We start from the raw sequence: 13,057 nt of genomic DNA on the forward strand, positions 1-13,057 counted from the left end.
GACACGGCCAAAACTAATAGTATTGTTTGTTTTAGATGCTACGTGTATACACGATTTAAGTTTAGAAAAAACTGTATTTTCCAGATACCTTGCATTTTTGTGTCTCCTCTTAGCCCCGCCTCTCTAAAACCCACACGTATATTACAAAGCTCATCGCTCTGAAAAGCAAGGTGTGCTATGATTGGCCAGTTAACAAGTGTGACTTAAATGTGGTCTTAGTCAAATTATACCACGAACTGACGTAGATTTGAGTGGGTGTGGTTACACGAGGTGTTTCAACTAGGTCTGGGTGAGCACTCGCTTTTAGATGGAATGCATCTTTTGTTCTGCATCTTTAATTTTTATAATTCAACGTGTCTAATACATGCATGGGCAACTTATAACACACCAAAAAAAGACATTTTGCGCCATATGACCCTTTTAGAAAATATCTTGATTTTCTAAATATGAACTAAATATTTATTTGTCTAATTTTATATAGTTTTAAATCATCTTGAGGCCTTTAAAAGTTTATCGAAGCCCTGAGGCCCTGGTTGAGAGAACGTGACGTTTAATAATCTGACAATTAAAGTCTGGGCTTTTTTTCAGTAAACGACTAACCGATGCTTTTGTACCTGGCTAGTTGGTTAAAAAGACATTAAAAAAGAAAATACGTCCGATTATGCACTATTTAGGTCACTGCATTTGTGACACAAACTATGTATCAGATTCAAGAGTCATCAGATTTTGCTCATTTGTTCTCGCTCAAGTATGTATATATATATATTCATAAGAGCTGAGGAAACTACCAAAAATCTTTAGTTTAACTTTTCACTCTAATAATGCAGATAATATAGCCTAGTTAACAAAAGATGTCAATATAATGGCATGTTTAGTGTTTTAGAAGAGCATTTTTCACTCTGATCTATACATCGCATGAGAAGGTACTTTATGATTGATGAAAGGGCTTTTTATTTTAAATCCAAAATTAATTAAAGTTTCGAGGTTTTTGATAAATTACAGCACAGGAAATGTTTTGATGGGTGTGCCCCTGCGTGCTTAAGTGTGCTTTTCAAGATGACTTTGATGATAGAATCTGTTTGGGTTTGTTGGTGAGTCATAGTGTTACTTGTTACACTATGTGAGAATAAACAAAAAATTGCATGACATCAAAGGAAGTGAAACTAGGTGGCGAATAATTGTACGGTTACTAACCTGACACGAATTTATTCTGCCAAAATTAAAGCTCAGCTGAAGTAAAAAAAATTAAAAGGAGGCAAGCAAACAGAGACAACAGGGTTGAACGGAAAGAGAAAAAGACACAGGCGCGATTTGAAAAACGGAGGGTACCAGGGTACGTGATACAGTGACCATGAGTCATCACATGATTAAGTTTGTGCATCATTTTCCTTTGAATTATTTAACACTCTTATCGTTTGCCTGTTAAAGGAAACACTGATTAGTTTTAAAACAAGTCACACAAACACATTCCACAGAACTACAAAAACAGCCGCTGCATAATTCATGTTGAATTTGGCTTTATTGTAGCCATGCATCGATGTTGGTAAATCAAATCAACCCTATACACAAATCAAAACTTTAGAAAAAGCTCAGCAATACTGCAAGTACAATACAGAAAACAAAGGTTAATCCTTATATCTATTTTGAACAATAAAAAAATATAAAAATACTTAAAGGCCTTATTCAATGGGTTTGAAATGCTAAACCGATCCTTTTTTATCTCACGGTTGAGGCCAGGTACACAGCTGCCTAAACTAAGATACTGCCTGAATTCCATCAATCGAAGAAATATAGAGATTTTATGCTCGTCGGTGTGATCTAACTGGTTCTAAGCCGATGAGGTCATGTGCTTCGGGACAGACATCATGCAACAACGATACACAGGCAGTTGCCCAGGCAACGGCACCATCACACAATCTCCCGGGTTTTTCGGATGGCACAGCACAGCATCATGCTGAAGATCATGCCAAAGATCTGTGAAAACAGACAGAACGTTCCATTAATGAACACGTAACATTGAAGCCACGCACATCGTGATGCACTTCACATTAAAAACATTTCCATTTAAAGCTGCAGCGTGTAATTTATGTGGCATTAGCGGCACTGGACACAAATTATGACCGCTGTTAAAGATGTTTTGAAAACAGTCTCCCCGGCTTCTATTGTTTGGGAAGCAGGAAGGTCTTGCCTGAATCTCACGCTATTAACTGAACTTATGTTGTGTCAGGCTTCTCAAACCGCAAAAAGAAAACTCTTAAAAAAGGTGCTTCACTATGACTTAGAAGAAAAAAAACTTGGCTAAGTGGTTAGATAAGGAACTTTTAACATCTGAAGAACCTGAAAAAAATGAAAAAGAAGTTCTTTAGAATCAAAATTGGGTTCCATGGGGAACCAAAAATGGCTCTTCTATGGCATCACAGCTAAGAGCTTTTTGTTGTTCCTTTTTTTAAGAGTACAAGTAAAATCTTTTAGAACATATGCCACTATGTTGATAAGTTATCATTTTCACCCCACTCCAGATGTTTTGAGCAAAATGTTTCAATGATACAAAAATAATTTACCATAATCACTCCGATGCCAATGCCAACACCTCCTATAATATGTAGTTTGGAGTTGAAGACTTCGTCAATGGCATCAGGGCAGGTCTAAACATAAAAACAAGATCACAGAATAAATATCAACGATAAACTATATAGGCAAGTTTCTTCTGCTCTGTAAACTACACGAAAAGAGCATTCTTGGTTCTCTGAGCATCTGCTCCTGCCAGTCGAGGGTCATCGTGGTAGAATAAACATCAAGAGTGATTCAAGCTGAGCCGCGTTTAGAGTTTCTGAGGAGGTCACAATGATTTCCAGCTCAGCTGGTGGATATCGAACCTGCTTCTGTGACTTATATTTGATGGATAGGTAAACTAAATTGGCAAACGCATTTTCTAGTAAACATGTTTTTGTATTCCAGTAATGTAACAAATATAAATGCAATACCATATTAAAAACTTTTGTTTTGTGCAACACATTTGAAGGGGCTTTTTCTGTTCTGAAATGACTTTACCGCAGTGAATAGACATTGATGTGTTTAGCTGGGTTCAGGTCTGTGCTTTATGCAGACCAGTCAAGTGCTTTCACACTAGACTTACTTATTTTAATATCTTCCTTTGTGTACATGTATTGTCATGTTGGAATTGAAAATCAACAGAATATTAATATATGATCAAAGAAACAACTAAACTAGTCAAACCCGTACATTTGAAGATATTTTTGTCCATACAGTGCATCTTCACATTTGCAAAAGTTTTTTTATTGTTCATTTATTTATATCTGTATTATTATGCATAATTGTATTAATTTCGATATTGTTCACCTATAAGTTGAAAACACTAAACGCAAACTAATTATTTGTTAAAAAGCTATACTAAACAAAAGGTTTAAATGACCGTTATGGACTTTTACCTTGGTAATGAGTACATCAAGCCCCTCTTTTTTGGGGCAGGTCTCCTTAATTGCCTCTTGGTCTAGTCCTGATTGACCACAGCAGTTCAGCTGAGACAAGAGAAAAGATATTAGCAAAGTTCATATTAGTGGCTATAAACACACTGTGATTCTTTCATGGACCATCTGAAATGTTTATATTAATATTATAAAAATGTTAAAAGCTTTCTGACAACACAAAGCTGTGACTGGCCGGTTTTACACAATTTCCAGCATGATAATGCGTTGATTTTTATCAGTGTGTTGTGAAACATGGTCATTTCTATGGAAGTAAAATAGTGACTAATGTGTTTGAAGCAAAGAGACGTGCTGAAAAGCACTAACTGAAAAAAAATGCATTGTATTAACAGTTCTTGCATTTTAAGGTTCTGCAATTCAATATGGTTGTACATTTAAGCTGTGAATATTTCAAATTGAAAAATTTCACACTCGGTTTTCACTTTCTAAAAATTAAAAAATCTAAATTCAACTTTTAAATTTCATTTAAAAAAATGTAACTTGTTTTTGAATACAACCTTTAATATTCGACGGATAATTTTCAGTCCATATTATTTCGATTTAAAAATTCGCTTCCACAAATTCAGCGGTTCAAATTCGGCTTGAAATTCAAAGTTTCACATCCGGGAATCCCAGGAAAAGCAATAGAGCACCGATTCTACAAATGCATGATCTCTTCCTGCTGCCTGACCGCTTCACCAGCAGGTGGTGTAAGTCGGTTCTGACGAAGATCAAATCAAGAAATGCAGATACTCTTTAAATGTTTGCCACGGAGTCCTTTCATCTGCTCGATTAAGTGAATTTAGTTGTTCTCATATATAGCTTCTTATGTATCATCAACATTTTCAGTAATTCAACTGAAGCTTGCACTGCTAGTAGTTTACACAGACACACTCTAGGACTATTATGCTCAGACTATGAATCTCCTCCTGTTCTGGCTAAAATGAATTAGGTTATGTTTTACTTCAACCCATCATGTTCACATAAATATTATGCATCGTCAGCATTTACAGGACATTTATTGTGTTTAACTGTTTAAAGCGGTCAAATACTGAGATCTCAACCAGCATCTCATTGATAACTGCTCCGACTTTAACACGTATGCAACTCTCTCAGTAGTGCTTCTGTTTATATGACATAGAAGCAATCTCTACAGACTTTCTTTTAATTTTCCTCACATGATCTTTTTTTAGTTTGCGACTCTCAGAAAATGCTGGATGTTGTGGAATTGTGGAAACGTTCGTCGTTTTTATTTTGTTAATACAAAATAGAAAAAACTATCTTTTAGCCAAGCGAACTTCTTGAGCAGGCCAAATAAAATTGACCAGATACAAATAGACATCACGTTCTTTAGAGCCAGAACAGACACGAAATGTATTGTCGAAGCCAAGAAAGAGACCTCACGGCGTTATGGATCTAACAGCTGTAAGATGGTGTTTCCTAAAATGTGCGACAAATTGCTTGAGTTGCTGTCTGTTAATAAAATGCAAAAATGTCAATTACGGTATTAATCTAATAATGTATTGGAAATTTTGGTGTAACAAATATTTGTTGTTTCCATAACATTTAAACAGATTCAATTTTTGTCTTTCAAGTCGATTCGGTAAAAGTAAATTCATTTTAAATTACTAGAGACGCAATGCCATATCGGACACGATCTTTGTCAACGTTTTAGACCCGAAGCCGCTGGGACCCATAAGGATCTAACAGACCTGTACACCTCATCGCAAAGTGTCTAAAATGTATGTGTACAGTTCAGATAAACGATCAAGTTTACCCTCTTTAAACTTATGATGACTGAATGAGATGCGTAGGTAGGTGTCTTTATTATTGCAGTATTTCAGTTTGTTTTTTATTCATTCTTTCATTTAGCCAATAGACTATACTTGGCTATATTTTTCGTTCTGACCTCAGAGATTTCAGATGAAAAACAGGCATAATTATTTCCATTGATATGTCTCTTCTAAGTGGTTATTAGTTTGTTTAAGTTTAAGCATTTATATCCTACATTTTACTACTTTTTTTTTAAGAAAATACTTTACTTTTAATTGGTTATTTATATTGTAGATTATTTTACGTTGTGATAAAATAGTTCATGGCTTGTTCTTATATCTGTTTGGACTACTTTTTCATTTCCTACTGTAGTCAGTTTTAAATGGATATTTATTGTTTTTCTTCCTATTTAGTTTTATACCAAAATAAACTGTTTCATTTGAATCATTAAGTTTATTGTGATTGTGTTATGAACCTAATGTAATGCTTTAAAATCTTATTGTATTGTTTTCTGGCACATTTAATCATATACCATCGCATGTGTCATTCAAATAGCTTCATGAAATTAACTTATTTTATTTTAAAAACTCAATACACAGTATGGTTTAGTAAAGCTCTGTTATATATCCATTTTTTCTCATCCCCGAAACTCAAACCATTATTTGATGACTTAAGATGGTGCTTATCAATAGCACGATTTTATGTTTGCATGTGGCAAGCTACAGAGATTTGCGTGCATTTGATACGCAGGTGTAATTTACCCATAGCATCTTAACCAATATTGTTTTGCTTCTGTATGACATATCGCTTTATTGCTCCCTGACCTCTTTTGAAGTTAATTTGGATAAAAATGCTAAATGCTGCTAAATGACTTAATGTAAATGTATCATATGCACGTAAAAAGTAATGAATGGGTAATAAATAGCAAGCCAAATACAAACGTAAACTCATACTCTAGATAGACAGTACAAGGAGATCGGGTAGAATATTAAATAATTAAATTAAAATGTATGACTAGTCCAATGATTCCAGGCCACCTAGAATTGTCCCCGTGCTCCATGTCCTTTCTAGGGCTAATAGTGGTGAGCTAAGCTGCCAGTACAAACGTCAATATTTTTTTTCTTGATGAAGCATAAGAAGCCATCTATGAGAACAACTAAATTCACTTAATCGAGCAGATGAAAGGACTCCGTGGCAAACATTTAAAGAGTATCTGCATTTCTTGATTTGATCTTCGTCAGAACCGACTTACACCACCTGCTGGTGAAGCGGTCAGGCAGCAGGAAGAGATCATGCATTTGTAGAATCGGCGCTCTATTGCTTTTCCTGGGATTCCCGGATGTGAAACTTTGAATTTCAAGCCGAATTTGAACCGCTGAATTTGTGGAAGCGAATTTTTAAATCGAAATAATATGGACTGAAAATTATCCGTCGAATATTAAAGGTTGTATTTAAAAACAAGTTAATTTTTAGACAGTGAAACCGAGAGTGAAATTTTTCCATTTGAAATATTCACAGCTTAAATGTACAACCATATTGAATTGCAGAACCTTAAAATGCAAGAACTGTTAATACAATGCATTTTTTTTCAGTTAGTGCTTTTCAGCACGTCTCTTTGCTTCAAACACATTAGTCACTATTTTACTTCCATACATTTCAGGACGATGCAATAGAACAATGAACGTTACAAACTTTGTCCAGTCTAGCAACCTCTGTCTAAGTCTTTAAACTATTCAAAGCGTTTAAGACATTACACACCACACCTCTGCTTTGTTCTTACTTGTTTCATTTTAGAATGACCCATGAACATCACATAAACAGACATGAAAAACAAAACAGCGCTTTGTAGATCTGCATGACTGACAGGCGTCTGCATGACTGTCAAATAAGTAAAAAGAGACCAGATCTTACGCCATGCTGAATGAGACGGAGTGTCTCTTTCAGAGCATCCTGTTTGGTGTCTTGGTAGTTTTTGTACGTTTGCCTGTAGAAAGCAGTTATATCTTCAATAACCTGTAGGCACAGAGATATTAACAGATTAGGATCGCTGTCTGTGTGTGTTCGTGTCTTTGTGTATGTGCATGTGATGCATGTGATGCTCACCTTGGACTGGTTAGAAAAGCCCCAAATTCCAGCAGCCACTTCGACGGCAAATATCACCAACAGAAAGAAGAAAAACTACAGGAACCAACACAAGAAACATAAAAGATCCTAAAATAATACTGAAATATGTTCAAGAAGAGAAAGTAAGCAACGGCACATGTCGTATGATTTACCAATCCCAGCATGCACGAGGACTCCTGGATGGCTCCGCAACATCCCAGAAATCCCACGACCATCATCAAAGCGCCAGCCGCGATTAGAATGTACACACCTGAAACACACACACGCTTCATTTCCACGTTGCACAAAACCACAACAGATGTGTTTAAGACGCACATAAACAACCACTGACCGGTGTAGAAGACATAAGGAGAGTTCTCCCCTTCAAACAAGCTCTTAGTCTTGGGATCCAACCTCAGCCAAAGTCCAATACCCAGGACACCCGTACCCGCAATCTGCACAAACGAAGGACAAAATATTGAGCATAAACCAGACATGACACCCTTAAATACACATCACTGGCATCACATCGCTAGATGAAAACATAAAGATAACATAATAGGACAATACAGATGTATGAACTTCATTTGCATCTTGCAAAGAACCTCCAAAAAAAAGCATCCTTAGATAAACTAAACTTGGCTCTGTACATTGTAGTAGGCTTTGTGAGACATGTTTTTATTGCGCTTATGCTTTTTGTTGTCCTAGTGTTTGACCCAATTGCTTCCATTGTTTACCCAACTTGTAAGTCCCTTTGGATAAAAGCGTCTGCTAAAAGACTAAATGTAAATGTTTGATGAAAAATTATTTCCCTTTAAGGCAAATGAGTTACATATGTGGCCATCTCTGGCAGCTCTTATTTATACAACTGACACGCATTCAATTACTTAAAGGGGCTGGGTATCAATTCTGATGTTCCAATTCGCTTCCAATTCACAAGCCCTCAATTCGATTCTCGATTCGAGTCAATGATTACAGATTTAAAACAAATACCATACATATTTCTAAAAAATATCGGTAAACAACAGATTACAATGGTGAATTGAAAAATGAAATTAAGAGCCACAAACCTGTATATTTACCTTTAAACAAAACTGGGTATATTGAAACAGAACAGTTGCATACCTTAGCCAAACAGGATCAGGTTATTTTACATTTAAGATCAACAAAATGTCCCCAAATTAGCCAGTTGGACGTATGACATAGTATTTCTGGCCCTGATACACTCCCCCAGCATTCCACCTTGTTTCGGAAGGTTTTCAATAATTTTGGATCCCTGTGTCATCACTGAGATCCTATTTCTTTTATTGGACATTCTCCTGGAAAAGCACGTGAAAAACCTGCTGAAAAAAACATGCTGGACATGAACTGCACACGGTAAGTCAAACTAAGTCATACGTCTGTGTTTTGTTGGCTCCTCTAGCTGCTTGTGTTTACTAATCGTACAGCTGTATCTCTCTTTTGTAAATTTGATCAAACTAAATACTCTTTGAAGATACAATGTATGCAATACTACTGTTTAGGCACTCAGACTAAGATTAGTATGAGATTGGTAGAAACTGCCTGTGATATGCGATCTTTAAGCAATGAATGAATGAAATGCTCCCTGTTTTAACATCTACGTGTGGTTAAAAGAAAAGTGACATCTGTTGGAAAGTAGTAGCAATAACATTCAAGTTAATGAATGTTCAGGGTTTGCAGAAAGAAATGTGAAAGAAAAAAATTGATTTGTAGCTTTTGAGGATCGATATCCAATCGGCCGCATAAAAAAACAACGACGATTAGTCTATTTTTCTTGCCCAACCCTTCATACAAACCTGTTTGTGAGGATTACTTTTTTAATTACCATATTAAGGTCATAAAGTTTCTTCTCTTAATGCATTTATGACAACAACATAGTTTCATCTAAGAATGCACCCTTTAAGTAGGAATTTTGTGTGAGAAATGTGTGAATCATGTGTCTAATTACACTTCCGCCTGCCAAAATATTGACATCTGGAAAAAAGACACATGGAAAAAAGTATGTCATCACTTTTTTTAATGTTTAAAAACGGAAGCTTCTAAAATTCTGTCTGCGAGGCATCTGCCGGTTTGAGCCAAAATGACTACAGCTCAATTCGAAGCCAGCTAAGTCTGACCAAGGACAACAAGAGCATCTGGTTCAAGTACAAGTTTATGCACAAAAATACAATAAAACACACAGATATAGTGACATCACACTGACCAGTCATTTTCACATCGATTTAAAACCAGTTTCTTTCAGTGGACAGTCACAAGTGCCAGTCAGCACATGTACTTCTAGCTAAATTAAATGCTTTCACATCTTTGTTATATCCCTTGTGACCCAGTTTTTTACAATTACAAATCTGGATTCCAATGTTCAGCTAAACAAACACAAACGCACCCATAAACCACAACCGCACTTTCACACAGACACACAAATATGAAGTTACGCTCTACCTACCCAGAGAATGAAGTTCAGGATAAACAGTGCGTATTTGATACATTTTGCACATCCATCAACTCCCATTGTCGTACTGTCCAAGTCACTTTCGCTTTGAGAAAAACAAAAGGAAGCTTTTGTGTGCGTATAAAGAGTCTGTCTGTAGAGTTTACAAAACGCCCCTGTACAACCTCAACTATATACTAACAGCCTTTAGAAACCTTACAGCGCAAACTTTGCTCACACTAATGTGGTTTGTTGGACACTTCCCTTCTTTGTTGAAAAAGAAAGCAAAAAGGCTTGGCTTGCGCAAGCGCTTCGTGTGTTGGTGGGAGGAGTTTAAAGCAGGTGCTGAGTGATCATACACAACATGCACAAGCAGGTGAATCACCACTGCATGATATCAAAACAAGATATCTTCTATTTTGTCAAATAAAAATACTTACTTTGCACTTTACTTCAAGAAATAAAGTGCATTGTGCCATTGAAAATGAAGCTTTACCTACAGACTGGGGCTAGTTGTCAGATGAACTCTATTGCAGTCATTTCTAAAACTTGTTTTCTATAGTGGTAGCAGTCCGTGGTTGGATTTTAAATTCCCGATTCAAAGGTAAAGTGGAATAATTTGTAGAAGAGACGAGAGGTTAAGATATCATATCCCATTGAGACAACTATTTTCTCTTATATTTTGTCCTTGAAGGTCAACGTGTTACAGATAAACTGCCTTTTTATACAGAGTAAAAAATATGGAAATCTTCAAAAGCTTTCTGCAGCCAAGACTTTGCGGTATGTATCTAATGCAGGGGTCTCCAACCTTTTTGTAAGCGAGGGCTACCTGAGGATATAAAATCATCTAGGGGGCTACTTGCTTATAAAATACTTTCAAACTTGAAACATGCGATGCATTATTTTTAGGCTCATAGGACCAAATTATTTTTTCTTTCACATATTTTTGGACTTGAATATATAAAAGCTTACAACACATGCTAATAACATTTCATGATGATTTAGCACTTGGCCGATCCCTATAGGCAGAGATTTATCAACTATTATTGTCGATTCCTGTGTGTGGCGGGCACCACGTTGGAGTCCACTGATCTAATGTATATAAACAGACATAACCATTAAAATGATCCAAATGGACAGTTTTGTCTCCACCCATCCAAAAATATGATGGACACTGCAGGAGTCAAATATTTCTATTTTTCTAAAAGCTAAAGATCAAGCTGAATGCAAGAAACAAACACTATATACACAATCTGTCAGACAGCACACAATAAATACAGTGAGTTTGTTTGTCAGATTATCATGCTCTATAAATAGTCCTGCAGATTACAGACAATCTAGGACGTGAACTCATAAACCCACGGGGCTGGACACACACACACACACACACACACACACAGGTTTGCACAGCTATCTTTATGAGGACATATATCGTAGCAATGCAACTTAGCCCCTTACCCTAACTACCAGAACTGAGTACCTGACCCTCACCCTAAACCTAACCTAACCTAAAACCAGGTCTTGACCCTCAAACAGCCCTTTAAAAGGGTCTCAGAAAGTGGGGACCGGCCAAAATGTCCTCACTTTACTCTCTTGGTCCGCACTCTGCTGGTCTAAAACTCAAACTGGTCCTCATAAAGATAGATGTACAAGTACACACACACACTCAAACCAAATGGCTCTAAATAAAATTTACTGTGTTGTAAACCGAACTTCAATATACTTATTTATAGCAACCACTCCGATCATTGATCACGTATTCGTATGATTCGCAGTTAAAATACATCCACACTATCTAGTGAAAAATGCATAATGAAATTCAACCTTTATCAATATGCATCAAATTCTTGAAATCATACCATGATGATAAACCACCTCACCAATAGACCACATTCTAACGTTTAGAGAAATGTGAAGAAGCGTCACTTGATTTAAGGGGAAATAAATGATGTAAGAATTTTCATTTGGGTGAACTAGCTGTTGAACAAAACATGCACTATATACATTAACATAGAGGACAAGCTGCCAAATAGGCGAATCGGGTCGAATGAGTCTTAAAAAAAGAACCGATTCAAAAGAACGATTTGTTCAACAACAGTACATCAGAGAATGAGCGAACAGCTGACACGGATACAAATATGTGATTCAAAAGAAACAAAGTATCAACATTCAGTGCTTGTCCCGCCACACACACAGACTCTCTCTCTCTCTCTCTCTCTGACACACACTCACACTTTTTCTTTCTTTCTTTCTTTCTTTCTTTCTTTCTTTCTTTGTTTCTTTCTCTCTCTCATACACACACACAATCTCTCTTCCTCTCCCACTGTGATTTTAATGACACGATCGGGATCCTTAATCGGATACAAAAAAAAAACACTCAAAATAGGTCAACCAAATGATTGCTGGTTGCATGGAGTGTAAAGTCGCTGACCATCGTGACCTTTCCCTACTCAAGCCCGCGAACACCTGCATGTCTTCTTTTATTCGGTGGGAAAACGCGTGTTTTATACGCCAACAATCAAACAAACAAACACGAGCACGCGCACTCACCCAGAAGATGAAATTGAAGGCGAACATCAAATACTTGACGCACATCTCTCCTCCGGTCAACGCCGCCATCACACCAAAGTGTTTCCGAATGCAATGCACGGTAATAAAATAAGAGTGCGGGAATTCACGGGAGTTCCGTGCGGGTCCCGGTGTCTCGAGGCGGCTGGCGCGTGATGTAAACGCTCGCAGAGCAAGTGAGTGGCTGGAGCGCGCCCACGCTGAGCACGAGAAAACTCACGCTCGCTCATTCATCGCTTTCGTCAGTCATTAACTTTTGCAGCCGTTTTAAAATGCTTAAAACCTTAAACGTGGAAGCATGCAGTTAAAAAACTGCTTTAATCTTTATTAAATCCAGCTATTTTTTCGCAATTTATAGTGAAATCACACGAAAAGTGTTTTTCTTCGTTATAATTAAACCGTTTTCTTTGACCAAGAGATTTCTCTGCATTTTAGGTGTTTTATTTATAGTCACTTGGAATGACGTCATAGCCCGATGACGTCACCGCTGCAAAAGCAGCCTGGAGGTTCTGCTGGAAGCTATTCGTGTAGATTTCACGTCACACCGTATTTAACGTCAGGCTGTCGCTTCTGAGATGCATACATTTCTTTCTGTGTATGTTTATGCACCTGCAGATGCAGAACCAGGACAGCCTTCACGGTTTCCATAGCTTATAATCAATCATACATGCATGCATTT

General features: G+C 36.9%; 1 protein-coding gene across 2 annotated transcripts; it reads right to left on the reverse strand.

Moving 5' to 3' along the window:
* Window positions 1-1,500: 1,500 nt before the first annotated feature.
* cd9a (CD9 molecule a) lies at window positions 1,501-12,658 on the reverse strand. 2 transcript variants are annotated; one of them, XM_056765793.1, is made up of 8 exons: window positions 12,361-12,658; window positions 7,714-7,816; window positions 7,535-7,632; window positions 7,362-7,436; window positions 7,170-7,271; window positions 3,450-3,539; window positions 2,562-2,645; window positions 1,501-1,974 (listed from the first exon to the last, which is right to left on the reverse strand). In XM_056765793.1, the coding sequence occupies exons 1-8, from the start codon at window positions 12,427-12,429 to the stop codon at window positions 1,909-1,911; spliced, it is 687 nt and encodes a 228-aa protein (XP_056621771.1). In that variant the 5' UTR covers window positions 12,430-12,658; the 3' UTR covers window positions 1,501-1,908. The 2 variants fall into 2 exon arrangements, with proteins under 2 accessions (XP_056621771.1, XP_056621772.1); XM_056765794.1 differs by lacking the exon at window positions 12,361-12,658 and adding an exon at window positions 9,826-10,100.
* Between the last annotated feature and the right edge of the window lie 399 nt (window positions 12,659-13,057).

This window comes from Triplophysa dalaica, chromosome 14 (assembly GCF_015846415.1).
Source record: "Triplophysa dalaica isolate WHDGS20190420 chromosome 14, ASM1584641v1, whole genome shotgun sequence".
Taxonomy (NCBI): Eukaryota; Metazoa; Chordata; class Actinopteri; order Cypriniformes; family Nemacheilidae; genus Triplophysa; species Triplophysa dalaica.

Excerpts from the sequence above, each read along its gene's own strand:
- cd9a (XM_056765793.1), bottom strand. The coding sequence starts at position 12,429 with ATGGCGGCGTTGACCGGAGGAGAGATGTGCGTCAAGTATTTGATGTTC. Across the intron at positions 7,817-12,360 it reads CCTTCAATTTCATCTTCTGG|ATTGCGGGTACGGGTGTCCT; the intron begins GTGAGTGCGCGT and ends TCGTTTGTGCAG. Across the intron at positions 7,437-7,534 it reads CCTCGTGCATGCTGGGATTG|TTTTTCTTCTTTCTGTTGGT; the intron begins GTAAATCATACG and ends TGGTTCCTGTAG.